Genomic DNA, 23,920 nt, shown 5'->3' with positions numbered 1-23,920 from the left:
AGGACAAGGACCCTGAACAGGTCAAGTTAATGTGTCACCAAATTTGACTCCCAGGCACAGTTGTGAAATATATGTGAATACGTGCAGGCCATGTAGATCTGAGAGAAAGGGAGGGTTTATGGTTAAAGGAGCTTATCTCAGCTATTGATCCACTGATATAAAATGCTAGCGATGGCAGGGACTCAGTGGACATACTGCTTCAACTCAGAGCCTGCAAACAATCTACTATTCTTTATATAGCTTACCATCAGTACCGTCTTCTTCAATCAGACATGGGAGTTGCCTACAGCGTAGGAGAGTAAGTAAAGTGCATCATTATGACAGTTGTCAACATGCAGTAGTTTTGCTGTGTCTTAGATTATGGTGGGGTTTTCTGCTGTTGAATCACACTGTATTTTAATGTGATTGTTTCAACTGATTGAGCTAATGAACATGAGCTTAGGACTGCAAAGACCATTTGAATGTGACAAGACTTTGAATCAAATCAGATCAAATGCATAGGACATTAATCCTTTTCAAATTCATATAGAAGTGAATAATGTTCTTGGTGCTGAGTTTTTTGTGATATAATGGTGGAAATAGGTTGTTGCAGTGCAGCTGGTGAGGTTGTTAAAAAGTTGGTGATCATATGTGTGTGTGACGAAGCAGAAGAAAGGAGAGGGGCTTGATTGAGGTTAAACATCCCTAAATTCAGAGTAGATTCATATTAATACTGTATTCTAATACTGTGCAACTGCTTTTGTTAATGGGCTTCCAACACTGAATGTCCCAGAAGTCCCTCCAAATAGTTCTCACTTATGCTATCACAGATCCTCAAGCACAGATTAATGGTTAAAATATTTAAAGCATGAGTCACTTTCCGTCATGTCAAGGTGTGAAAAACATGAAAGGTGTTTATGCTAAATGGCTTTGTTCAGTTGAAAAAAATATTATCATTATAAGAAAGTTTTGTTATGTTATTAGGAAATGTATTCAATATTTAGTGTATTCAAGTTAAGATGCTGTTACAGTATGTGAAGCTGCTCTAGGTCAATTATCTGTTATTTTTCATTATGCCATTGCAACCTTGTTGGATGGTGGAAGCTGTATATTTATTTTAGTCCTAGCAGGCCACATTAATAAACACTTTATCATTTAGGTGCAATAAATATTAAATATTATCTTTAAGTAAACAAAATGCACTCTCTCTTTGCCTCTACAGGGTTGACCACCTCTTCACCTTCTTTGTACAGTGGTCACCAGATATTTACACTAAAGGCAACAAGAAGCACTGCCAGCCCCGTTACCTCCTTGGGGAGAAACAGCAAAACCACTATTTGGTTGTGGAGAACAAAGTGGCTGTGATGAGCAAGCTCCTAAACAACTCTGTCAACCCCACTGCTGTAAGGATCGCACTAACACACACATTAAAGAAGAAACTTAGGTGGCATAACCCACTAAATACTTGCAGACATTAACTGCCTATCATCCATGGATTACAGTAACTGACATACCAAAGTGCTCGGCAGTTAGTGCAGAGGTTGTGGGAAATGACACCATCTCTATATATGGGCATGTCTATAAACTGACATCCTTTGTTTAACTCCCAGTTAAACCAAGCCCAGCCCACATCCCAGAAATGTGTTTCACTTTCCTGTTTAGTGAGAAAAGAAACTACTCTATCAGAAATCACCAATGAGAAGCCCCTGTACTCATGTTTCTGACCAATAGCATTTCACACATGAAAAGTGAAGGTAACCCGGAGAGTACAAAAGTGATGATTGCTGGCTGGTGAGATTAGCGAACACATGGTACTGTAGTGCACAAAGGCTGACAGAAAAAAACCAAGAGCAATGAAGCTGCTGCCAGAAAATATCAAAGTGCTGTATTTTGCTAATGATTGTGTTGAGCCATATGTACAGGTAGGATAACTATATTTATTTTAGGAAAGATATTTTATGTTTGGGGTTAAAAAACATGATGATGATGAAAAGTGTTTCCTGTTTCGTGTGCTCTTCTCCAGATTATCACAGTGAAAGACTCTAAATGCCGCCTGAGCCTGTGTGGCTCAGAGGACTCTGAGACCGAGGAGCCTGAGTATCAGGAGGAAAGCGATGATGTGCTTGTTCTGAGTGACCAAAGCCTGCTGTTAGATGATCAGCACCTGCAGGAAGTAAGTTTCTGAAAAAAGTGGATGATTCTCAGTGATTACTGCTGTCGCCAAAAGTTTTGCCATGATCCGTTGTGATCAATTGTGTGTAAATTATTTGTATTCCTTTTACTACGGCATTTTTTATTAACAAGTGTTTTTCCTACAGCTTGCTGCTCACATGCCAGCAAGAACCCAGGGCTATCCATGGCAGCTGGTCTATAGCACTGCCGTTCATGGGAGCAGCCTGAAAACACTGTACAGGAATATGGCTGGTCTGGACAGTCCTGTGCTGCTGGTTATCAAAGACATGCACAAGAAGGTTTGCATCTGTTTTTCTTCTACAAGGAGTTTCAGTACAAAGAAGCAGTCAAGCAGATACTCTGATCACCTGCATATCTCTAAATAATATGTTAATGATTCATTTTTTATGGTCTTTTCAGGTGTTTGGGGCTTTTTCCTCTGATTCTTTCAGAGTCAGTAAATACTGCTATGGTACAGGAGAAACCTTCCTATTCAGCTTCAACCCCGACCTTCAGGTAAGAGCAGAATAGGTCGTGGTCTTGTTACTGATTACAAAGATGTATCTATCAGCAGGTCTAACAGCAGACCTGTAATTAAGGAATAACTTTGAGCACAGGATTAACAAATGTTTTTTGTTGTGTAAGATTTCATATGTTTTGAAACTTGTCACATGGACTTGTATTAGTTTCTTATGTCTTTCATTGGCATTTTCTAGGCATACAGGTGGAGCGGTGAGAACTCATACTTTGTGAGTGGCAACTTGGAATCTCTGCAGATTGGTGGAGGAGGGTAAGTTTAGTGACTATTGATTCCTCCCATGAAATATAGACATTCTCCCCAGAGAAACACACAGCAGTTATGTTTCTCCTAGATTATAGTACCCATGAGCATAAAACACTGGCACATTTAAATGGTTTCACATTAAAATACTCCTTTTTTTCTTGGTCTACAGAAGTGGCTTCGCCCTGTGGCTGGATTCTGATCTGTATCGGGGTGCAAGTTTTTCCTGTCCCACCTTCCACAATGCACCTCTCTCCACACAGGAAGACTTTATTGTACAAGATCTTGAGGTCTGGACTGTGGGGAACTGAGGGAAAGCATGGACGAAGGCGGGAAAAAAACCTCACTGTCCTGTATGAAGTGATAGAACTTCAAGGCCTCACAGAGTACAAGTGGTTCAGCCACAACTGTACAAAAGCTGATAGAGCAGTTGGCACTGTATCATCTGTGTACCTGGCTGAAATTAGCCTGCACACAGTATGAAGCCTGTTCTAGTGGTTCTTGGCTTTTTGTTTACACCGGTTTGATCCGTGCCCAGAAAGACAAGTGGCTGGATAAAACCTTGTGATTCAGGGTCTTGCTGCTTTTTAAACGCTACCACCTTTTCAACAGCAGCCCTCTGCTATGCCCAGTAAGTAACTGGCATTTGAAGCTTTAAGCTCTTCTTGCCCTCCCTTAGTTATGGAGAGCATTATAAGAGAAATCTAACAGTAACATTGTTAGGTGAAAGGTTTGTAACTACTGAAAACACACTCAGTAATATATATTTTTATATTTCTAACCACTGGTTTTGGCGAAATGTAAAAGTTTGTGTTTACACTATGCGCCTCTATGCACATAAGTGTCAATTGTGTTCTCTTTGCTTTTATGTGTATGAGGTTTATGAAAATGGACATATTTAAAAACCAAAACCTAAAAACATACTTAATTTATGAATATTGACATATAAGGACCTGCAGTGGCCTCTCAAATTTCATTCATCTTGTATTTCATTGTATTTTTGAGTTTTTTCTTTCTTTCTATTTGAAAACTACAGCTCCAGATCAAGAGCATTTAAAAATAACTGTATAGAGATGCACTGTTAACTGTCACTTGATTTTTATAAGTGCGACACCTGCCTATTTGCAAAGCTGGACAATATTTTAAGGAAAACTTAGGGAAACATTTGAAATTGTGTATATATTTTTCTATTTATATATTTGAATGTATTTTAAGAAAACTGAAAAATGTTGTGCCTGCATGTCAGATTCGTTTACCTGTCTTTGTGTGTAAATTAGAGTCTGCCAGGTGGTGCGGGCACTGCCAATGTTTTTATATGGATCCACATAAAACACTGTCTTTTCCTGGTGACACTGAGTAAAGAATTTATATTTTATTATTTTGAGTAAACTGTTAAAACGTCATCACCTTTTTCACTGAGGATGTTTTTTTTTCCCATTTTACAAACAAAATAGAACGCAGAAACAAATGCAAATCGTCATCTTTTATGTCATTCCACACCACTCACAACTGGTGGTGCAACTATATAAATAAGTACTGACATAAGTACAGACAAAACAAACATAATAATACATTAGGATAAATAGAGCAATAGCAAAATGAAGTTTCCTAGAGAATATTCACGCAAAGGATTGAACAATAGAATAAAAGTTCAGTGCAAAAACAACAATAGTTTGTTGCACCTGTAGAAACAAGAATCTGAAGAGGAACTCAGTTTGTAGTGCCACATTAAATGGTCCTTTATGCAAAACTGCTGGTTCTTTATGTAAAGTTGTTTGTCATTTATCGGTCTACTGTATAGGTAGTAAACATATTCTCACTTATTGGCTTATAAATCTTTTGAATTATCTAATCCTGCATGACTTTGGGCCAGCATGCCCAAAGAAAATGAGCGCAACTGTTCTATATGTGCCATTTAGCTAAACTGTGTCAAGCCTCAAAAAAAAAAAAGAAAAAAAAAGAAAAGTAAAAAACCCTTTGGGTTCAGCATCTTGCCTGTGAAATACCACGGAAAAAACACGGAAAACCACAGTGAATGACGCAGAGCTAGGGTACTCTGGAATGTACCGTAAACCAGTGTAGGAAGGATCTTAAGTCTGTGCTCTGGGCTAATTAACCCCCATTACATGGGTTTGACTGACGGATGTCACACAAAGTTCACAGGAAGCCGAAAACGAATATGCTGTAACATAAACTTTACAGTTTACTTTAAGGCTGTCTTTGCCAAATGAAATGAACTTAGCCTGTCCTTTTGATTTGAACCATGCAGTCACAAAATCACCTTGTTCTCTGTGTTGGTAGGTCAGCCACAGGGCAGCTTAGGTTACAAGTAGGTCCTTTACAAATTATGCACAAAAATGAGGACACCTGATTTTGTTTTAAGTGCACTGAATCCAGAGGACGCTGTCAGAACAGTCCAGACAACTCTTCATCAGCTAAATTGAATTAAATATGCTGAACCACACCGTCCTCTGGTGGCAGGTTTCCTCTTACACCCATAGACGTGTTCAATCGTTCAGACAATCGTTCCGTTTCCCCTGGTTGTGAGCTCGATTACCTCTGGGGTGGACTGCACTGGTCTGACCTTTGACAGCTCATGGTGGGGAGATGGCAGGAGTCGAGGCTACAGCTCAGGTCGATGTGTCCAGCACGAGCAGCGTGTCAGCTGAGGGATATGACAAGAAATGCATTTTCTGCAAGATCGTAAACGATGAAATGGGCACGGAGCTTCTCCACTGTGTGAGAATAGGATAATCGATATAATACTGATTGACTCTAACTTAGCTAGCATTAGCTAGCATGTTATTAATTTAGCCTTAGAAGAGAAATAGATCCAGTTTTTGACTTTCATATAGTAAATACATTAGCAGTCAAATGTTTCGACACATTCTGCCTTTGCACTCAATGAGAAAGTGTATCCAAACGTACTGGTAATGATGACACTCCCAATAGCTATAAATAGAAAGTAAATATAAATACAACAGGTAAATAAATTAATGTTACCCACGTGGCTGGCTGTAAATGGGTAAATCACATCTGTGTGTTGCAGTTGCATAATACTTTTCATTCAGTGCCACTGCCTTATATTGTCTGATTTATTATGTTGTACTGCAAAAGGGCAGCTGAGTATTTTAAATGGGAGTGAACACTGTAATGTATACACTGTTCCTCTTTGCCCTCCCAGTGTAAAAAATGAGCTGTTCATTTGTGTTGAATGAATTTTTGCAATGAATTTGCTGACATTCATTTATTTCCCCTGCAGGATGAGGAGATTGCATGTTTCAGAGACATCAAACCTGGAGCTCCTCACCATTACTTGGTTGTCCCAACCAAACATGTTGGGAACTGTAAATCACTGACCAAAGGACACGTGCCTTTGGGTAAGATTTTAGTTTTCAGTTTATATCCACAGACTTATAGCTATCAAATCTTGTTAAAAGCAGCTTGTGTCATGTATTTAACACACACACAATAAAGAGCAATAATAAGGAAATGATTTATAAAGATCGTATGTTTTTCTTGTCATTACCCAGTGAAGCGGATGGTCGAGACAGGGAAGGAGATCCTCCAGAAAAACAGTGTAACAGATCTCAGTGATGTTAGGTGGGCTTCAAGCAGAGGGAACATCCTCAAACATATTCAGCTTTTGCCATTTGATGAAATCAACCTCAGGGCAACTTCAGTTTTTCTCTTTATAAATGGAGAGGCTCATCAATTCAGTGAAAATTGCCCCCGTAATAGCAAATAATCCATTTTAAATCCATTTTAATGTATTGTAAAGTATGAGCTGTATTTACAAATCTGTATTTAATCTATGGGAAACTGTAATGATAATGTATATTGTCCTATAATATAGGACAGCTAGGAAGTGTGTACTGATTTTTGCCTAATGATGAGCAGTGTGGGTGTGCAGGCAGACACAGTGAGCAGTAAAGTACTTCCAATCCAGTTCTTGTTCATTGTGGAGTCATGTCTAGAGGGGTGCTAGTTTCTTCTATCTAAACAGAAACACATGCTGGGAGAATTACCACTATGTACTCAGATATACACAGTTAAACAAATGTCATCCATGGCAGGTGACTGGCAGAACTTAAGACTCACACCTGAACCTAATCCTTTATATGAAACTTCCCACCAGACCAGACTCCTCTTTTCTCATACAGCCCTGCTCTTCACTGCAGAAGCTGTAAATATAGGCTGCTAAGATGCTGGTTTATTGTTAAACTCTTGCTAATTATTTAGCTTTGGTAATATATATTTGCTAACCACTGAGTAAATGACATCTAGACTGAGTAAAGCCATGTCTTAATGATTAAAGCTGTCCTTTATGCACTGAAGAGCTTTCTTTGTGTGCAGGTTTGGTTTCCACTGGCCCCCCTTCTGTTCTGTCACACACCTACACCTTCACGTCTTGGCACCTGTCAGTCAAATGGGCTTTATATCCCGCCTCTTCTACAGAGTCAACTCCTATTGGTTTATCACAGTAAGCCCCTTTTTCTTTATTTGTACTGTGTTTCAGCACTAAAAAAGGTTATTGCATATAGTTTGACGACTATTAAACAGAAGACTTTCTTCTTAATCCCAAATTTGGCACCATCCAGCCTGACATGTAAGTAAAATAGGACCTAAAGTGTATAAGCTGGTATTATAGAAGCATCTTCAGCACTGTAATCTACCTAATCAACATATGAATCTCATATTTACTTTAGTAATTATTTTAGTGACAACAGTCCTGTGGTGCCACCATGCTTAAGTGTGTTTAGGTGGAATTTAAACATTGGTGTCAGTTTTTTTAGTTATGTTCACGTGTTGTTTTTTTTTTTGCAGGCTGACCAGCTGATTGATCTTCTCAACTCTAAAGGAGAAACCAACTGACAACTTGGATCCAGTTTTTTCAGTACTTCACTGTGATGAAACGATTTAAACATCCATCACATTATGTTGGATGGTATACTCTAATCTGAAATTGAAGTCCATTTAACCACAGTGACAGTATGTTAAACTGGTGACATTTCTCACTAGTGAGAAATCAGGAGATCAGTTCAGTTTTTGGTTTTAGCATGAAAAGCTTTCAGACCAGAAGCCAGATGAAGACGCGAATGAAGCCAAATGTCACACAAGTGAATTAAACCACTGTTAATCCACCACTAACAGTATTTAATTTATGGACCAAGTGACACAGTGTGATTAAGATCTTTGAGCTGCCAGAGAAAATGCTAAAAGCATTCCTTCTTTCTCTTGAAAGCAAAGGTGAGCTAAGTGGAATAGATTTACAGAAATGACTTGGATGATTTTTATCGTCTTTTCACAATGTGAAATTGCCCTTTAATTTACAAGCTGTATGATTTTCTGACATGCAGGGCTGCTTTAGTGCTTGCTGAGATGATTGTGTACACATATAAACAGAATTATTTAAAGGTGCAAGTAGAATGAATTTGTTTAATTAATATATTCTACACCATATTCTATTCTTCAGCTGGGTTGAGTAACTTCTTTATTGATGGGCATCTTGCAATGTAGCTGTAGTAGTCTCAACAAGCACTGAAATAGAGTGAGTTGTTTTCCCATCTTTTATTTGTTTTAATGTGATGTCTATCTTATGATATATAATGTGATTTAACAAGTGATTGGAATTGAACTGTACTGTATAATACATGTATGCACTTTCAGAGATGTTCTCAGTATGATTCTTATCTAGTGAGTGTAAAGTAAAACCACAATAAACAGGACCCTGTCTTTTCTTTATAACACTATAAGCAGTTATTTGTTTTAAATGCCTGTTACTGCTGCTAAAACAAGTTCAGTAGTTTGTATGGACATTACTGTATGTCAATAGAAGTTGTAGCTATTAAGACGTGTACAGTATCAGTGCAGGGTTGTACCTATTTACATTTTCATTAAATGGGTTGCTAAATTACAAAGCAGAACTGTAATAAATATATGATCTGAAGAACCCAAATCAATTCGGATCCTACAGCACCTTTTTTATTGTCTGTCACAGGCAGCTGTTTTCTGTGGCTTTTTCATTTTAACTTTTTACTCTTCCACTTCCCCCATATAATAAAGCTGTTGAGCTATTGAGACCAATACTTCTCTTTATTTTTGTTATGCTTGTTTCCCCACATAATATTTTCCTCACAGATGTTGAAGATTTGTATTTCCTAATTGTTTGACCCAAATTCCTAACACCATTTGCACTGGTCATTGATTTATATCAGACCATTTTCTTTCATTTCTTTTATGTCTCTAAATAATAGATTCAGTAGTTAATAAGGAATTTACTGGGTTTTTTTAAAACAGAAGTGCAACCCCATGTCTGAATAAAAATGCCGTCACATGAAAAGCAGAATTGGTGTAAACCCTATGCTATGTATTTACAGCAGTGAGTCGACCAGCTCTGTATGTACCACAGCAGGTGTAACATGAATTTCTGGTCACTGCAGCAGAGTGATAACTACATGGTTGTCCTTTCCTTGCCACAGCATCTCTCCCTCAAAGTCAACCAGTCCCTGCTTCCTAGCCCGTAGAAGGATCCCTACCAGTTTATTGGAGATGGTCACATAACGCTCAAACAGTTTCCCAAATTCTACAGTGATTATTTCCTCTTCACGCCCATTACCATCTTTCTGTCCCGGATCTCCAATGTTCCTTATCACCTCACACAGCTCCTGAACCTCTCTGCTGATGTGTGTGCAAGCATCCTTCCCCCGCTGCTCAGTCATGGAGCCCTGCAGGGGCCTCCCATAGTCGTCCTGCCCCCTCTGGGGGACCAGCACACTGGGTTTGGTGTCATGACTGAAGGGGTTGTGCTTCTGATATTTCTGGTGCTTGTCAGACCACTGCTGCCAGTTTTCCTTTAGGCCTTTCACAGACCCAACACACGCTGCAGCGTCCTTGCTGACTTCATTTTCATTTTCCAACATGGTGATGCTCTGTCTTTTTGTCCCCATCACTGGCACTGAAGAGAAGGTTACAGGTTCACGCACAGGAATACAATGTATTCACTAAATAATAGCCCTTTACTGTTTTTACTGCCTTGATATCTACAAATCTACCTAAAATCATCTGAATTATTTTTACCTAATGATTATAGTCCTGTTTATGCGCTTCAGCTGTATGGCTCTGTGTATGTATCTATGAGAGTTCAGTGATAATAAACTGTTGTAAACAAATCAAAAAAAAAAAAAAAATAAGCAGAAGCTACAATAATATCTTCCATAATGAAAATAAGTTTATCATTTAAAGTGGAAGGAGAAATTCCTTCAGTAACTCAGGTCTAATCGACCTTTCAGATATTAGGAGTAAACAACAGTCAGATATTATCCAACTTACATGTTACACCCTGCCTCGATCTCCACGTCACTTTCAACAATCTTTTATTGTTGCCATCGTGTCACAATCCTGTGGTCGGACTTTAACTATACAATAACATCAGACAGTGCTGCTGACAGTGGGAAGAGCCCGGATGCCTTTCTGTCCCGAGGAAAAGCCACTTTGACGGACATCATATTTAGCCAATGACATGTCAGAGAAGCCCTGAGGAGCCAATCACTGACCAGAGTGGGCCGCGATAACTTGGTGCCTCTGAAACAAAGCGGGTTACACCCTAAAAAGGACACTTTAACACTATATGCAAAAAGTCTTTTATTTGACATGTTACTAATTTGGTTAAAACGAACAGTATAAAAGTCAGTGTCTATGACATAGCAATAGGCAGTTAAACAACAAGGATACAATAATCACAAATCATTGCATATGTATGAATATTTCCCTTGGTAGAATGTTGTACAAATAAGAAACTAATTGCACAATGAAATTGTGTAAAATGTGTTAATAATAATAATAATAATAATAATGAGGTTATTCATAATATTTCTGCCATTTATAGTAATTTGGCCCATGAGAGGTACTTTGTTTCAGAGCCTGGTTTCAAGTCGGACGTATTTTGAGTCGGCAACAACGATGGCGACTTCCAATAGTCGATCATGCCTCAAGTATCTCCTGCATCTTGCTCACGATAATCTGGACTTCAGGTTACCGGTAACTTTCAGACCGCTTTTAATTACCAAGTTAGTGTTCAGTGGCTTCGTAAGAAGAGCACCTATGGGAGCCCTCTCGCTGTGGCTCACATTTCTATCATCTCTATAGCATCTGTTTATCGTAATATACGACCAATGTTCAGGTTGCATCGCTGTAGAGATGGACCTAGGTTATATATGGATCACAGACTAAATGTGTACTGCAGCACAGTGCTGTTCAATATGTTTAGCGACATCCCTAAAGGGGCATTGCACTGAATTTTACTCATGTAGACCATTGAAGTTGTCAAAGAGAGTACATTACTCAGCTGGACATTTTCTATCCTTACACACTCCAACACTGGGGTGGGAAGCATATATGTCAAACACAATGATGTTACTGTATTATATCAGCCTCTGCTACAATACATTTGACCACTATTTGTTTATTCTGACTCTTTTAAGTCCCCCACATTTATGGAACTTGTCTGTCTCTCCATGTTGTGTGTAAAGCTTTGGATTTGCTGTTTATATCCTCACTATAAACCAGACCTTTTCCGGACGACAGGCGGTTTTTAATGACCTGCAGACCTCTGTGTTTAGGTTAAAGCTTGTTCTAAACTCCAGAAAGCAAAACAAATGTTTTAATTTCACAAGAGTCTAAACCAGTGATGTTCCCCATCATGTCTATGCTGTAAAATACACAGAAATATGTGCCAGTAGAAAATAACACACATGCACTGCAACGTTATTTGTTGCTGTCTATGTGTGTCCGATGGTTTATGTTGAATCAGCTGCAAAAGACCTTAAGAGAACTTAACTAACAGAGTACTGTCTGCGCTCATACTTGCAGGAGATTACGGCCCTGCTGGCTCTCAGAGGAAAACCATTCCATCCTTGTGAAAACTTCAGAGAAAAGGTTTTCAGGCCCATTTTAATTCTTGCTCTTTTGTTTTTGCCTGTCATTTCTGATCAGTCACTTATCTTTTTGCCATTTATCTCCTGAGGCTCCTTTCTGGTGTTTAAATGATTTGTCTGAAGAGGATGTCCATAGTATCATGACGCGATCCATTTGTGCAAAGTAAGTATTTTAACTCCGAAAGGCACCCCAGCATCAGCGGCGAAGGAATGAGCCTGAATATATTTGCTAAACATAATGCACATACTACCATCCACCTTAATCTTCCAGCCTGTTATCTGGCTAAGATAACAGGCTGACTAAAAGTGGATGAAATGCAGATGTAATTTCAGTTGTGTTATTCTTCCAGATCTGCTTTTGAATTATGGGGTCATGGACAAACACACAGTGAGCTCAAAGCATCCCTCTTGAACTACCCACCGGAGAACATGGTTGGTGATGTTATGGTTTATGATCTTATTGTCCTTACCAGACAGATTACTGAAATTTGACGGAAGGTTTCATATGAAACATATGGTCTAGATTAATATGTTTAATTTATGTTCTCTATGCTCTTTTTCCATATTGACCTACAGAGTCCGTTCACGCACAAAGACTCCACATACAGAATCAATGTCTACACTTTTAACAAGACTCTGGAGTTTGCAGACAGAATAAAAAGGATTGATGTGAGTATTTAGAGCTGTTGCAAACCTTTTAAAAGGGCAACCAAAGAGCTTCCCAGGATGAAGAGGTGGAATGTAACTGCAGTGAAAGCCTGTGAGGGGAATATACAAATCATCTGCTAATGTCTGTGGGTCCACAGCGTTAGACATTTCTTGATTTGCCCAAATTAATTTGAGGCACAGCATGTGAAAAGGGCTGTGTCTCACACATTTCCTTCTCTATTGATGTAAACTTACTCAAACTAAAACAGAGACTTGGCACTTTAATGTTCCGTTGATTATTGTAATTCAAATCAATGTGTTGAAGCCCAGAGCCTGAAGACCAAGATACTCTAACTGTCCAAATACTCTACATGCATCTGTGAAGGCCTGCATGTATGTTCATAATATCATGTTTTATATTCTTCTACCAGGCATTGGAGTATCTTTCCTTTGAGGGCACAGTAAGCCTGAAGAGCCCACAGCACATCTTCTGTTTGTTGGAAGATTACGGCACAGACCCCAACAACATTCCAGAGCAACCAAACTACATTTACTTTGGTAGATGGGTGAGATACATTTAACTGTTTAATAATCAACATTTCCATTTCTGAGGTCTCTGTCAACAGCTGAACATTTTCCATCCTTATACACTCCTACACCAGATAGCAGATGGCCAGCGTGAACTGATTCGCTCTCACAGTGTGAAGAACAGACATTTTATAGGAAACACCAGTATGGATGCTGGTCTCTCATTCATCATGGCGAACCACGCCAAAGTCAAAGAGAACGACATTGTTTTTGACCCATTCGTTGGTACAGGTGAGTTAATTCTGTCTGTCCCTCTCACACATACTGTACATACCCATAGAAAGACACACGCTTTAAAAAATATCCATTAATAAATGCTTTTCATCTGTTTTTTAGGGAGCCTGTTGGTAGCATGTTCTCATTTTGGAGCCTATGTCTGTGGAACAGACATTGATTATAACACCATTCACGGCAAAGGTAGGTTTTGTTTAACCAAAGCTCACATGAGACACTAACTGTAGTCTGATTGGAATTTATTATTATCCACATTTCCTAAAAGTGCCTTTGTTTTCCAGGGCGCTCAAGCCGTAAAAACCAGACATGGCGAGGACCCGATGAGAATATCAGAGCCAACCTGCGGCAGTATGGAACAGAGAAGATGTATTTAGATGTGATGGTGTCTGATGCGTCCAAGCCTGTGTGGAGGGAGGCTGCTCTGTTTGATGCCATAATTACTGATCGTAGGTCCACAGTTTATTCTTAACAGGCCACTATTAATACTTTAGGCATGTGGAGTATGAAAACATGAGATGTGTGTTGATAACCGTGGCATAATTCCTGCTGTTTGTTGTTTCTTAGAGGTGGTCGAATGCATTGAAATATCATTGGTATATTCTGAAAAAATGTGTTCAGCCAAATCATGTTTTGGTCTATGAAGCTTGACTGCCCTGTTGCTAACTATGTAATGTAGACCAGTCTCATCTTGACTTTTACACATTATGACTTGACTTTTACGCATTTGACATACTTTTTTGCAATTCCTTGTGATCTTGTTTTTGTCAGCTCCATATGGTATTCGGGAATCCACAAGGCGAACAGGCTCCAACAAAGACATTACTAGACCCCCCGAGGGCATGTAAGTTCCCTTGATATTTTACAAAGACCAGTGTCATAACTATAAGTTTAAAAAGCATGAAACACCAACTGCAGTAAACTCAACATTTACTGTCAAGCAAATTTGATCCTAGTGTGACTTCTTGACTTTTCTGTGGGATCAGTTTAAAATAAAACATGACATAAACCTCAACAACTTTGTCCATTAAACATTTTAAAAATTTTTCTTGCCCAGCTATGTAGAGTCCCACATCCCTGTATCACAGGCGTACCACCTGAGTGACATCTTCGCAGACCTTCTTAACTTCTCTGCCCACCACCTGGTCATGGGCGGGAGGCTTGTCTACTGGCTGCCTATCTACAGGCCTGAGTGAGTATATTAATGGTGTCATCAGCTGATAGTATCACAGACTTGAGAATGAGCTGACTACCACAGTCACTATTTTCTGTACCCTCAAAGTAATACTCAGGTTCAGTAAAGAGCTCTGCTGCTCTCATTTTACCAATGCATATGTTGCTAATTATATTTTAGCTTGTTGTTTGAAAACAGGCCTTGGTGCATGGATATTTCTAATGTAAAACTGGATTCAAAGTTGTTCCTGGTTTGAAACCCATCAGGGGTCTTTCTGTGTGGAGTTTGCATGTTCTCCCTGTGCTTGTGTGGGTTTTCTCCAGGTACTCTGGTTTCCTCCCACAGTCCAAAAACATGTATGTCAGGTTGATTGGTGACTCTAAATTGCCCATAGGAGTGAGTGTGAGTGTGTGAGGTTGTTTGTCTCTATGTGGCCCTGTGATGGACTGGTGATCTGTCCAGGGTGTACCCCTGCCTTTCACCCAAAGAGAGCTGGGATAGGCTCCAGCTGATCCCTGTGACCCTAAACAGGAGTAAACAAGTATAGATGATGGATGGATGGATAGATTCAAAGTCCACTTTGTCCTCTGTTCTCCAAATACTACTATGTATCACTAGGGGGCAGACTTTTACCATAAACCGGAAGAGCATGATAAAGGTTTGTAAGGAGCATGAACACATTATTGGCCTAATTATTTCCCAAGCATGAAATAAAGAAGGATTGTAAAGTAAACACAGGTACATATTATGAAATCTAATGACTGCATTTAATTAAATTTGGCTTGGCTGGCAAATCACATAGGGGATGGTAAACATAGCACATGCTGTTGTAAACATAACATAGGCTGTAATGATTGTTTATTAATCATTACTACAATTTGACTAATTAGATTCACAAGCTGCTGAATGCTTTAAAAGCCCTGCGGTGAGGTAGCAGCTTTTTCAGTCTGTGTCTAGTAGACTGGCACACAAAGGACTTTCCACCACAATTTTCCTACTTGGATTTTCTTCCACCGTTTCCTTTTAGCACGATTGAATTCCCGCTCCTATAAAACATAGTCCTGCATGTACTGCATAAGCACCTGAGTGAATAGCAGTAGTTATACACAGTAGCATACAGGTGTGTTGAGGTTTTCACGCCCATGCAGCTGGGCCTCAGTAAACCACAACTAACAGTAGTGAGCTCCTTTAAATGCTAACCACAAATACGACTGCTCCTCTGAAACAAAGTTGTGCATTGTTAATTTTTCTGTGCATTAGCAAAAAGTGAAGTGCTGACTGGAAGTGCAGGTGTTTGACTATAAATGTATGAACCACAACACAGAGCAGGATCAACAGATGTTGGGGAAAGAAAAACCCTGCAGGGCTGGAGCTCCTTCTGGTCACTGATTGTAAGACCAGGAAGGAGATGAGCTATTCATACATCCTCTGGTTTTTAGTGTGTTAGCTATCAGAATGTATTAAAGAGCACAAAGTCACTTTTCAGACCTTTGATTTTTGTTTACATCCCTTTGCAATTTATGTGTTTATTTATTTATTATTCGTACATATGCACAAACGTGTGTGGTCTTGTGCATGAGCACATATATTCATGTGTGTCATCATGTTCACACATTTGTCTTTGCTACTCATCCACCGGTGCTTGACTCTGTGCCTGTCAGAGCAGCGAGCCAAAATAAACGGCTGAGACCAGCTAAGTCAGATATGTGAACTCTCTGTGTTTGGAGTGTGCAGGCTGACCTGTGTGTGTGTGTGTGTGTGTGTGTGTGTGTGTGTGTGTGTGTGTGTGTGTGTTTGTGTTTGTACGCATGATCACATGTGTGTTTCTGGATGTGTGTAAGCCCAGACGCAGGCTGTCTCCTGGGCCTAATCTAGGGCTCTCAGGGGATATATCAAGTTTCTGTCACCCCCACATATGTGTGTATCTGTGGTCATAGCTATGGAAGAAAGAACAGCGTGTGTGTGTGACAGGTGACAGTAATAGATGGTGTCTAGACTAGGTCGTACTTCTTGAAGCTCTCTTCCTTTTCTCCCCTTAAAAAATAAATGGAGGATGAAAAAGTATCAAGATAGATGTTGGAGTATCAGTCATCAAAGCCATAAAATGACCTAATTACAACATAAACAAGTGAAAGAAAGACATAAAGTGAATATTGTCAGAAGTAAGGCAATACTTGTGATGGAGTATATGAGCCATGCTGTCATTTACAGGTCATAATTTTTTATTTCTGTACACATTTTGGGACATTTCAGCCCATATTTTTTTATTTACTTGAACTGGCACCTTTTGCCAGAGCTTGCTGTCCACAGATAAAACTGAGAAAAAAATGTGCTATGTGTGTAAATTGTAAAATCTGTTTTTGATACATTTTATATTGTCTGTGTGTTTTTTTTTGTTCTTTTTTTTGTTTGTTTTTTTTAATATAAATATAGTTTAATCTTATTTAATGGTGTGCTTTGCTGTGATAAATGGAAGGTCATCCTTGTGACTCATGCTCATGCCAAGAAAACAAAAACCTGACATGGAGGAGTGTGTCAGGAATAGCTTTTTGAGTGAACGTGTACTTTGCAAAGTCACAGACTTGAATGGAAAAAGAAGCTCTAAAGTGGAAATACAACCCCTGCCTCCCTGCAGACAGTAACACCTTCTCAGCAGGACGGCTTCACCGCTGACAACTCCAGATTAGCAGGACAGAATTATTGCTTGACTGCATCACCACTAGTCACCATGACAACCAAACATCCCATCACACACGTGGCCATGGCAACAGAGCAGACAAACAGTGATGTTTGAGCTGTTACTACTATGATGGTGGTCAAAAGGAGAAAGTGCTACTGAAGCAAATATGCAAACATACACATCATCTTGTGTTAATAGACCCTAAACTGGCCTGGATGGTGATGATGGAGCCAGCAGTCGACTTATCAGTTCACTTTTTCCAACTTTATCTTTGTGCAAAATGAGCTAGACTTACCAAACACTACAGGTTGGTTGTTTAGTGAAACAAAAGAAAGCACTGATGGAGCAAAGAAAGTTGTGAAGCGTGTGGCAAAGGGAGTTAGCAAAAGTTAGATGGTAATTTTGACTGGATTAGTGTCTGTGTCCCAGTAGCCTTTTTATGGCCTTCAGAGAAAATACACTCACCAGAGCCCACAGGGCCTACCAGGGCTTCCAAAGTCCTGTCATTTAGTTGTTAGGATCTGTAGAGTCAGTTTATTATATACAGATGATGTACCGTACTGCTGGGTGTCTGTCTGTCCCTGCTCTTCCATATTGGAAATTCGTAAATGTGTGTTTGTTTGTGTTCCCTTTCCAGGTACTGTGATGAGATGGTTCCCCATCACCCATGTCTTCGGCTCATCAGTAACTGTGAGCAGACACTATCCAGCCACACTTCACGACGCCTCATCACCATGGAAAAGATCAGGGGGCCAGAGGTTGGTAAATCTGATTTTGAATATAATTTCTAGTCAATATTTTTCAGTTCCAGTTTCTTCCATATAGGAGCTTGTTCCTTTTTTGGCTATGCTTTTGACAAAATAGATTTAAAAATATATATTTTTTAAATGTTAGTTTGATAAATCAATTAAAGAATGATTTTTTTTTACATCTTGTATGCATGTTGAATAAATACCAAACTACTTAGTAATTAATAATTAAACATTATTGCAGTTTGCAGCCTTGCAAAACCTTGAGAACCTGTGAGCCTTCACAGGTTCTCAAGGTTTTTGTTGCTTGAATCATAAACATTGTATTTCTGTATTATATTTTATTCAGAGGTGTCTCATCCTACAGGTGTCTGTTGTAGGTCTGTACTTTTAATCTTGTTTTTGTTCTGTTAACACACAGGGTGAAACAAGTTATTTTGCAGGATTTAAAATATATAGTTCTCTTACGATATATGTATGACTAAAGTTGACCATATAATTTCATTCTAGTCAGCTTGCAGTTGGAAGCACAACATCCTTAATGGGTTGTTCTAAGTTATACATTGTGGTTGCAGAGTTATAAATGATAACACATGTGCATGGCCCAGTTAGTTTCATGTTTTTGTATGTGTGAGCATGAACAGAAACATAGATATGACTTAGTTTATGGAAAATGAGAGCATGTGTGCGCCTTCCTGTTAGCTCGTGTTTTTCTTCATGGACTTGTTTGTATATATAACCACATAAGTATGTGTCATGTACATGTATGTAGTAAGTGTTTTCCTACATGTCATACCAATAACAGGGAAGATGTCTCTCTGTCTTTCTGGGGTAAATCTCTACCATCTGGCTGTGATTGGCTCACTTCTTTTATACTGGAACACTAAATGGCCTAATCACACATCATATGGAAAACAATCCATCTTTGGATCTGTCATCCATTCCACTTCAAAACCCCAAATTGCTCCCATGAAGGGCCCCCTATGACACGCACACACAAACACACAGTTGTTTGATCTTATCTGACTGATATCTTTCTCAGGTCGCAGAGTTTTTCCTTTCTAAACAGACCTCAGTTCCACACCTATCTGAACTCGTTCACCAGGGTTCATACCAGTGTGTGTGAACACTTGAATGTGTTTGTATAGTTATGACACATGTGCATGTCTCTACATTGTTGCAGTGTTTTGCCCACAAAGGAGCCTAATATCTGTAAACACAACATTTTTGGTGACCATAAAGCATCTATTTCTGTAGTTTATCAATAAATGTACATAGACCAAGGGTTATTTCCACTGTTTTTAGTTGTTTATCCTTATATCGCTATTAATTTGGGATACTGTAGTTGTTAGTCTTGTTACTCTGAGTTTCCATGAACATTTCAGAGTGGGCATTGAAACTGTTTCTAGGATGCTTGGCAGTGTCAGCAAGCAAAATAGGTGTTACTGACAAATTGCAGCGGCAGCATTGGAGTCACCACTTCCAACTCAACCCTTGTTTCTCTTCCCAGCGTCTTTCTTCTTACCTCGATCCCTTCATAACTTATAGCCAAGGTTCATTTTAGTTCCTATACATTGCTAGTATACACAAGCGCAGCCCTATTCCTGCATGCACATGTGGAAAACGTCTGCAAACATTGTGATGCCAATATTATACTGACATCTGACATGCAGTGGAGGTTGCATCACATCATTGACTGAGAAAAAAAAAGCAGGTTTATTTTTCTTGTAATTTTTTTTTAATGAGCTATGACATTTGATAATCAAGCTTTATATAATATATGTATTCCAGTTCATGTTCCACTTTGTATAATGTGGGTGAATCTTTGTTGTAACTGGGGAAAACAGGGAGACAGGTTAGGTAAGGTCATTAAAATAACCTCAACATTTGTTTCTTTACAGGAAGTGGACAGACTGGCTCATCTAGCAGACCTACGCTTCAGCCCCTACCAGGGGCACAATGCCTTCAGAGAGAAGTATTTCAGTGGACTTAACAAAAGGTGCAGCAAGGAAGACAACAAAACTGATGTGAATGGGAAGTGATGGACCTGATGCCTCATGATGATCAGAATCAGTCTCCTCAGTCTTTCTATAATAGAGAAAACCTAAACATAAGTTGACACAAAACCACCAGACATCGTCAGTGGAAACCAAACTGGTAAATTATTTGTAATCATTTTTTAGTCTTTCTTATTATTTTAAATAAGATTTTTTTATGCTTGCACTCATTTATTTGCAAATAAATTGATAAAATGTCCTCAAGTTTTCTCTCTTCAGTATTGACAAATTAGTGGAATTAGAAAGATTTTTACGTGAATGATGAATTCAGCTTTAATAGCTTTAACTTTTAATTTTCACCATTTTTATTTCTCTTAAAGGGAAGGGTGTTAATCAGTTGCAGAGTCTAAAAACCCTAAAACAGGGCTTCAGAACAAACAAAGCTCCATTTACAGTCATTGCCATGTTTGATTTAGAGAAGGGGAAGATGTTTAGGTGAGAGAGGCCTCTCTGTGCAGAAGCCCAAATGACAGGGCGTCCCCACCACGCCACACACCACTACAGTTAGTCAGCAGCTTTTGTTGTTTTCCAACCACTGTTTACATACAGCCTGGCTCATTATTCATTTCCTGAAAGCGATGCAGCAGCCGTTTTTGTACATTACCCCTCTGTTCTGTTTATCACTTGGGCCTTTGACTTCTCACCACACTTCCCCATTCACCCCATTTTACAGGCAGATAATTCCAGGCTCCATCACATGATACTCGTCTCACCATTGTTTGCGGTGTGTGTTGTTTATAGTTCCCACAGTGTCTTTGTATCGTCTGTCACCATCAAGCAAAATCAAATAATTCCATTGGGCAGGTAGAGACCGTACCTTTTTTTACTCACCTCCTGTCCTCTCACTCTCTCCCACTCGTTCCTTGTAATTGAGTACAGTATTTGCCACGACAGAAGAGCCCACTATGTTGAATAAAATGGCTAGTTTTAATCCAACTGCTGTCTATTATTATTCTGTGCGTTTGTACTGCCACAATACAGTGATAAACATGTTTCCTTGAGCCCTGAGACTCAATGATGCACACTATAATTTAGGAAGGGGGAGGGTCGGGGGTTCCTCTACACCATGTAATGCTGTCCAGACCTTGAGGAAATTCTCTGTGTGCATGTCTGCACTTGTGAGATCTGGTTTTGTTTTAGGTTCGATCCTGCAGAGCAGTTTGCTGATGTAATTCAGTGACAAAATTATTTAAGACTTAACCTGTAAAAAATCGACATAGTCACTGATTATGTAGATTCATAATATATAATATATATATGGTTTTACATTTATTCAGAGTAATTTAAAAGAGGCTTAATTCCTCCTCCGGTCTTCCCTTTCTGTCACTCTCCAGCCTCTTCTGCACCTCCTCATCTGTCCTCATCCCTTTTACTCAAAGGGGAACTCCTTGTAGGAGGAGAGGGTCACTGTTTTGGAACAATAGCTCCTGATTAAACTCCCCTCTGTCTCCAAGTTACCTTCACACACTGCTGAATCAGCAGTACACCAAAAAGCTTAGCACACATGCATGAACATAAAGGCACAGATTAAATATAACTTAAACCTCATTTTGAAATATTAACAAACTCTGAACTTAACCCTGAAGTTCAAGTTACAGTTTTTGTCATCACATTTATGACTAATATCATAAAAGTGGTAACATTAGTACGGATAGGCCTTGAGCATCTTTTTTGATCTAGTCTTTGTAAAAGAGAATAAGTGTAATTTATGCTACAGGAAGAGGGTGACACATGCACAGCCTTCACCAAACCTTGGTGAGAATCTCTGTAGTCACAGGGAGAGGTGTGTCTACCATGATGTCCTTATCAGTCCTGGTTAGATCTGATGGATTGATGCTCCGCACATCTGCTACTCTGAAATGGATAGTAGGTGATTAGACATGTATTGACCTGTAACATTAGTTAACACATGAATTGATCTTTTTAAAAAATGTGTGTGGAGCGAATGTGTGTGTAAGTGTGTACTTCACAGGGACTGCGTGTGAGAGAAAATTGAGTGTGTACATGTGTTTAGAAAGGCAGGGTGGTAAGTGTGTGAAGAAAGAAACTTCATAGCATACAGCTGCTTTTCCAATGTCCACCCTTCCCACACACGTGCCTCAACATATGTGGTACAGGTGCAGTGCACCTGTCTGTAGTCAGGGGAGTTTAGACACCTGCAAGTCCTCCACCCCTTCTTGCCTTACCTCCTCCACCCTCAGGTCACCCCAGTTCCCCTCATCCATCTCAGAAAGCCCTCTGCAGCCCCTCTGGTTGTTGATCAAAGTAAGGCGAGAGCTGTTATCTCAATGTCTGCGAGCAGAAGCACAGCAGAGGAAGAGCCATTATGGTGCTACAAATCACTACGGGGAGTCCCATTTCACACAGCCATGTGAAACTCTAACCATGCTCAGAAGAAAGTGGAAGGGGAAGACAAGAAATGAAGAGGAACAGTCAGAAAACAGAGGACTTCAAGATTTTGAGATCAAAGATTTTCCAGTTATTTTACAATTAACAACAGAGCATCTCCTGTCCACCTTTTTCCAGCACTACTGAATTCAGTGCCACTAGATGACAGCCTTGAGCAGAGAAAGCTTTCAGTTTCCAATTGACTGATAACTCATCTCCTCTGTGTGCTTTATGGACTGTACTCCCGCTCACAGACTGTTTGCCATACAATCAGTGCTGTGCAGTTGGTAAACAAACAGTTCAGGGGTTAGGCTTTTGAAGTGATAGAGCTGTGGTTGAGAAAGTGCAGAGCAGCTCTAAACACACAACATCCTCTTGGCCCAGGAAGTAAAGGGGGTGACTGAACGGATTGTCACACAACTTCCTCATCCGTTTTTCACCTATTCACAGCCCGCTCAGACCATGTTTGACTGTTATATCATCACCGTGCTAAGTTTTTCCACAGAGTGGAACTTGATTAAGTCTGCTATGGCTTACTTTAAATAAACCACCAGAAATCCTGCTTTGTGATTTAAGCAGCTCCCTCTTTTACTGTTAATTTTCTAGTGTGACCTTAAAGTTCTCCAGAGCGCTTCACACATTCGTTGTTGTTTTGGTAAATTTACGTTTGTCAGTGTGTGCAGGTCTTGATGTGTGTTTATGGATTCATCACAGTTAATCCAACCAAAAAGGAGAAGAGGAAAAAAAGTGTTTGTAGTAGAGAGCAATAGGGAGTATAGAGCCAAGACCAAACAGTCTATGGGTCTATTTGGATGTGTGTGTTTGTGCTTCATTTTGTGTTTACAGTGTTGGTGTGTATTTGTGGGTTCCTGTGGTTGTTAGTGCTGTTTTTCATTAATGACAAGAAACCACTCGATGGCTCCCTAACGCCCTTTTTTAATGACTCTTAACTGCCAAATGGTTACACACACACACACACACACACACGGTTGAGATGGCAAACATGGTGACTGTGACACATTTCCTTCCATTTAATACATCTAATATAAGACACCATTGAGGATGTAACCAATATGGGACCATTTTTCATACATTTATATATTTTCCAAAGGTATCTATTCAGAGAGAATCAATCCCAGCATGCATGGTGCTCAATGCATGGAAACAACCTGGACAGGTTACTGTTCCACACAGGATAAATACACATAACCTCTTGCTGACATTAAAACTAATGAGCAAATTTGGGTGTCCAGTCTCATCAGACTTGCCATGGATTTGCCAAGTTGGAGGAAACCAGAGCTGCCAAAAGAAATATCTGTGAACACGCAAAGAACACCACAGTGAGGAAATATTAATATTCTCGCTGCTTTATATGATATATTTGCAGCTGTTTTAAAAATGACTTTTTCATGACCTTAAATGCAAGCTTCTAGAACTTCCCTTCTGCATTTTAGGACTGTATTACCCATGCTCTAATATGCAAAAGTACCATCAAATGCTCATTCATGCCCTTCGTTTTATTCCTGGAGTGCCCTGT

The 23,920-nt window shown here is 39.4% G+C and overlaps 4 protein-coding genes across 6 annotated transcripts; 3 read left to right on the top strand and 1 right to left on the bottom strand.

The window, feature by feature from the left end:
* Positions 1-108: 108 nt before the first annotated feature.
* On the top strand, positions 109-4,335 carry ncoa7a (nuclear receptor coactivator 7a). Of its 2 annotated transcripts, XM_026294343.1 has the most exons (7): positions 109-298; positions 1,202-1,382; positions 2,003-2,152; positions 2,298-2,450; positions 2,572-2,667; positions 2,868-2,941; positions 3,105-4,335. In XM_026294343.1, exons 1-7 carry the CDS (start codon positions 273-275, stop codon positions 3,241-3,243), a joined length of 819 nt encoding a protein of 272 aa, XP_026150128.1. In that variant the 5' UTR covers positions 109-272; the 3' UTR covers positions 3,244-4,335. The 2 variants fall into 2 exon arrangements, with proteins under 2 accessions (XP_026150128.1, XP_026150129.1); XM_026294344.1 differs by lacking the exon at positions 109-298 and having other exon boundaries at positions 1,240-1,901.
* Positions 4,336-5,494: 1,159 nt separating this feature from the next.
* Positions 5,495-8,895, top strand: hint3 (histidine triad nucleotide binding protein 3). Its single transcript, XM_026294483.2, has 5 exons — positions 5,495-5,671; positions 6,195-6,312; positions 6,466-6,535; positions 7,289-7,415; positions 7,760-8,895. The coding sequence occupies exons 1-5, from the start codon at positions 5,540-5,542 to the stop codon at positions 7,805-7,807; spliced, it is 495 nt and encodes a 164-aa protein (XP_026150268.1). The 5' UTR covers positions 5,495-5,539; the 3' UTR covers positions 7,808-8,895.
* Positions 8,896-8,963: 68 nt separating this feature from the next.
* LOC113122850 (actin-binding Rho-activating protein) lies at positions 8,964-10,406 on the bottom strand. Its single transcript, XM_026294482.2, has 2 exons — positions 10,265-10,406; positions 8,964-9,890 (listed from the first exon to the last, which is right to left on the bottom strand). The coding sequence occupies exon 2, from the start codon at positions 9,880-9,882 to the stop codon at positions 9,367-9,369; it is 516 nt and encodes a 171-aa protein (XP_026150267.1). The 5' UTR covers positions 9,883-9,890; positions 10,265-10,406; the 3' UTR covers positions 8,964-9,366.
* A 471-nt stretch (positions 10,407-10,877) lies between these two features.
* trmt11 (tRNA methyltransferase 11) lies at positions 10,878-20,194 on the top strand. 2 transcript variants are annotated; one of them, XM_026292940.1, is made up of 13 exons: positions 10,878-10,972; positions 11,804-11,869; positions 11,958-12,031; positions 12,219-12,300; positions 12,445-12,537; positions 12,948-13,082; positions 13,179-13,335; positions 13,441-13,521; positions 13,620-13,784; positions 14,107-14,179; positions 14,393-14,527; positions 17,827-17,947; positions 19,840-20,194. In XM_026292940.1, exons 1-13 carry the CDS (start codon positions 10,895-10,897, stop codon positions 19,978-19,980), a joined length of 1,401 nt encoding a protein of 466 aa, XP_026148725.1. In that variant the 5' UTR covers positions 10,878-10,894; the 3' UTR covers positions 19,981-20,194. The 2 variants fall into 2 exon arrangements, with proteins under 2 accessions (XP_026148725.1, XP_026148726.1); XM_026292941.1 differs by having other exon boundaries at positions 10,913-10,972; positions 11,992-12,031.
* Positions 20,195-23,920: the final 3,726 nt, after the last annotated feature.

Source organism: Mastacembelus armatus, chromosome 16 (genome assembly GCF_900324485.2).
Source record: "Mastacembelus armatus chromosome 16, fMasArm1.2, whole genome shotgun sequence".
NCBI classification, from domain to species: Eukaryota; Metazoa; Chordata; class Actinopteri; order Synbranchiformes; family Mastacembelidae; genus Mastacembelus; species Mastacembelus armatus.
This window is presented reverse-complemented; position numbering and strand designations above follow the sequence as displayed.

Bases quoted from the DNA above. Each gene is read 5' to 3' on its own strand.
- trmt11 (XM_026292940.1), top strand. From the start codon at position 10,895: ATGGCGACTTCCAATAGTCGATCATGCCTCAAGTATCTCCTGCATCTT. The intron at 13,336-13,440 runs GTGAGTTAATTC...TCTGTTTTTTAG, and splicing joins TGACCCATTCGTTGGTACAG to GGAGCCTGTTGGTAGCATGT. The intron at 13,522-13,619 runs GTAGGTTTTGTT...TTTGTTTTCCAG, and splicing joins TAACACCATTCACGGCAAAG to GGCGCTCAAGCCGTAAAAAC.
- hint3 (XM_026294483.2), top strand. From the start codon at position 5,540: ATGGCAGGAGTCGAGGCTACAGCTCAGGTCGATGTGTCCAGCACGAGC. The intron at 5,672-6,194 runs GTGAGAATAGGA...TTTCCCCTGCAG, and splicing joins GCACGGAGCTTCTCCACTGT to GATGAGGAGATTGCATGTTT. The intron at 6,536-7,288 runs GTGGGCTTCAAG...CTTTGTGTGCAG, and splicing joins ACAGATCTCAGTGATGTTAG to GTTTGGTTTCCACTGGCCCC.
- ncoa7a (XM_026294343.1), top strand. From the start codon at position 273: ATGGGAGTTGCCTACAGCGTAGGAGA. The intron at 2,451-2,571 runs GTTTGCATCTGT...TGGTCTTTTCAG, and splicing joins TCAAAGACATGCACAAGAAG to GTGTTTGGGGCTTTTTCCTC. The intron at 2,942-3,104 runs GTAAGTTTAGTG...CTTGGTCTACAG, and splicing joins CTGCAGATTGGTGGAGGAGG to AAGTGGCTTCGCCCTGTGGC.
- LOC113122850 (XM_026294482.2), bottom strand. From the start codon at position 9,882: ATGGGGACAAAAAGACAGAGCATCACCATGTTGGAAAATGAAAATGAA.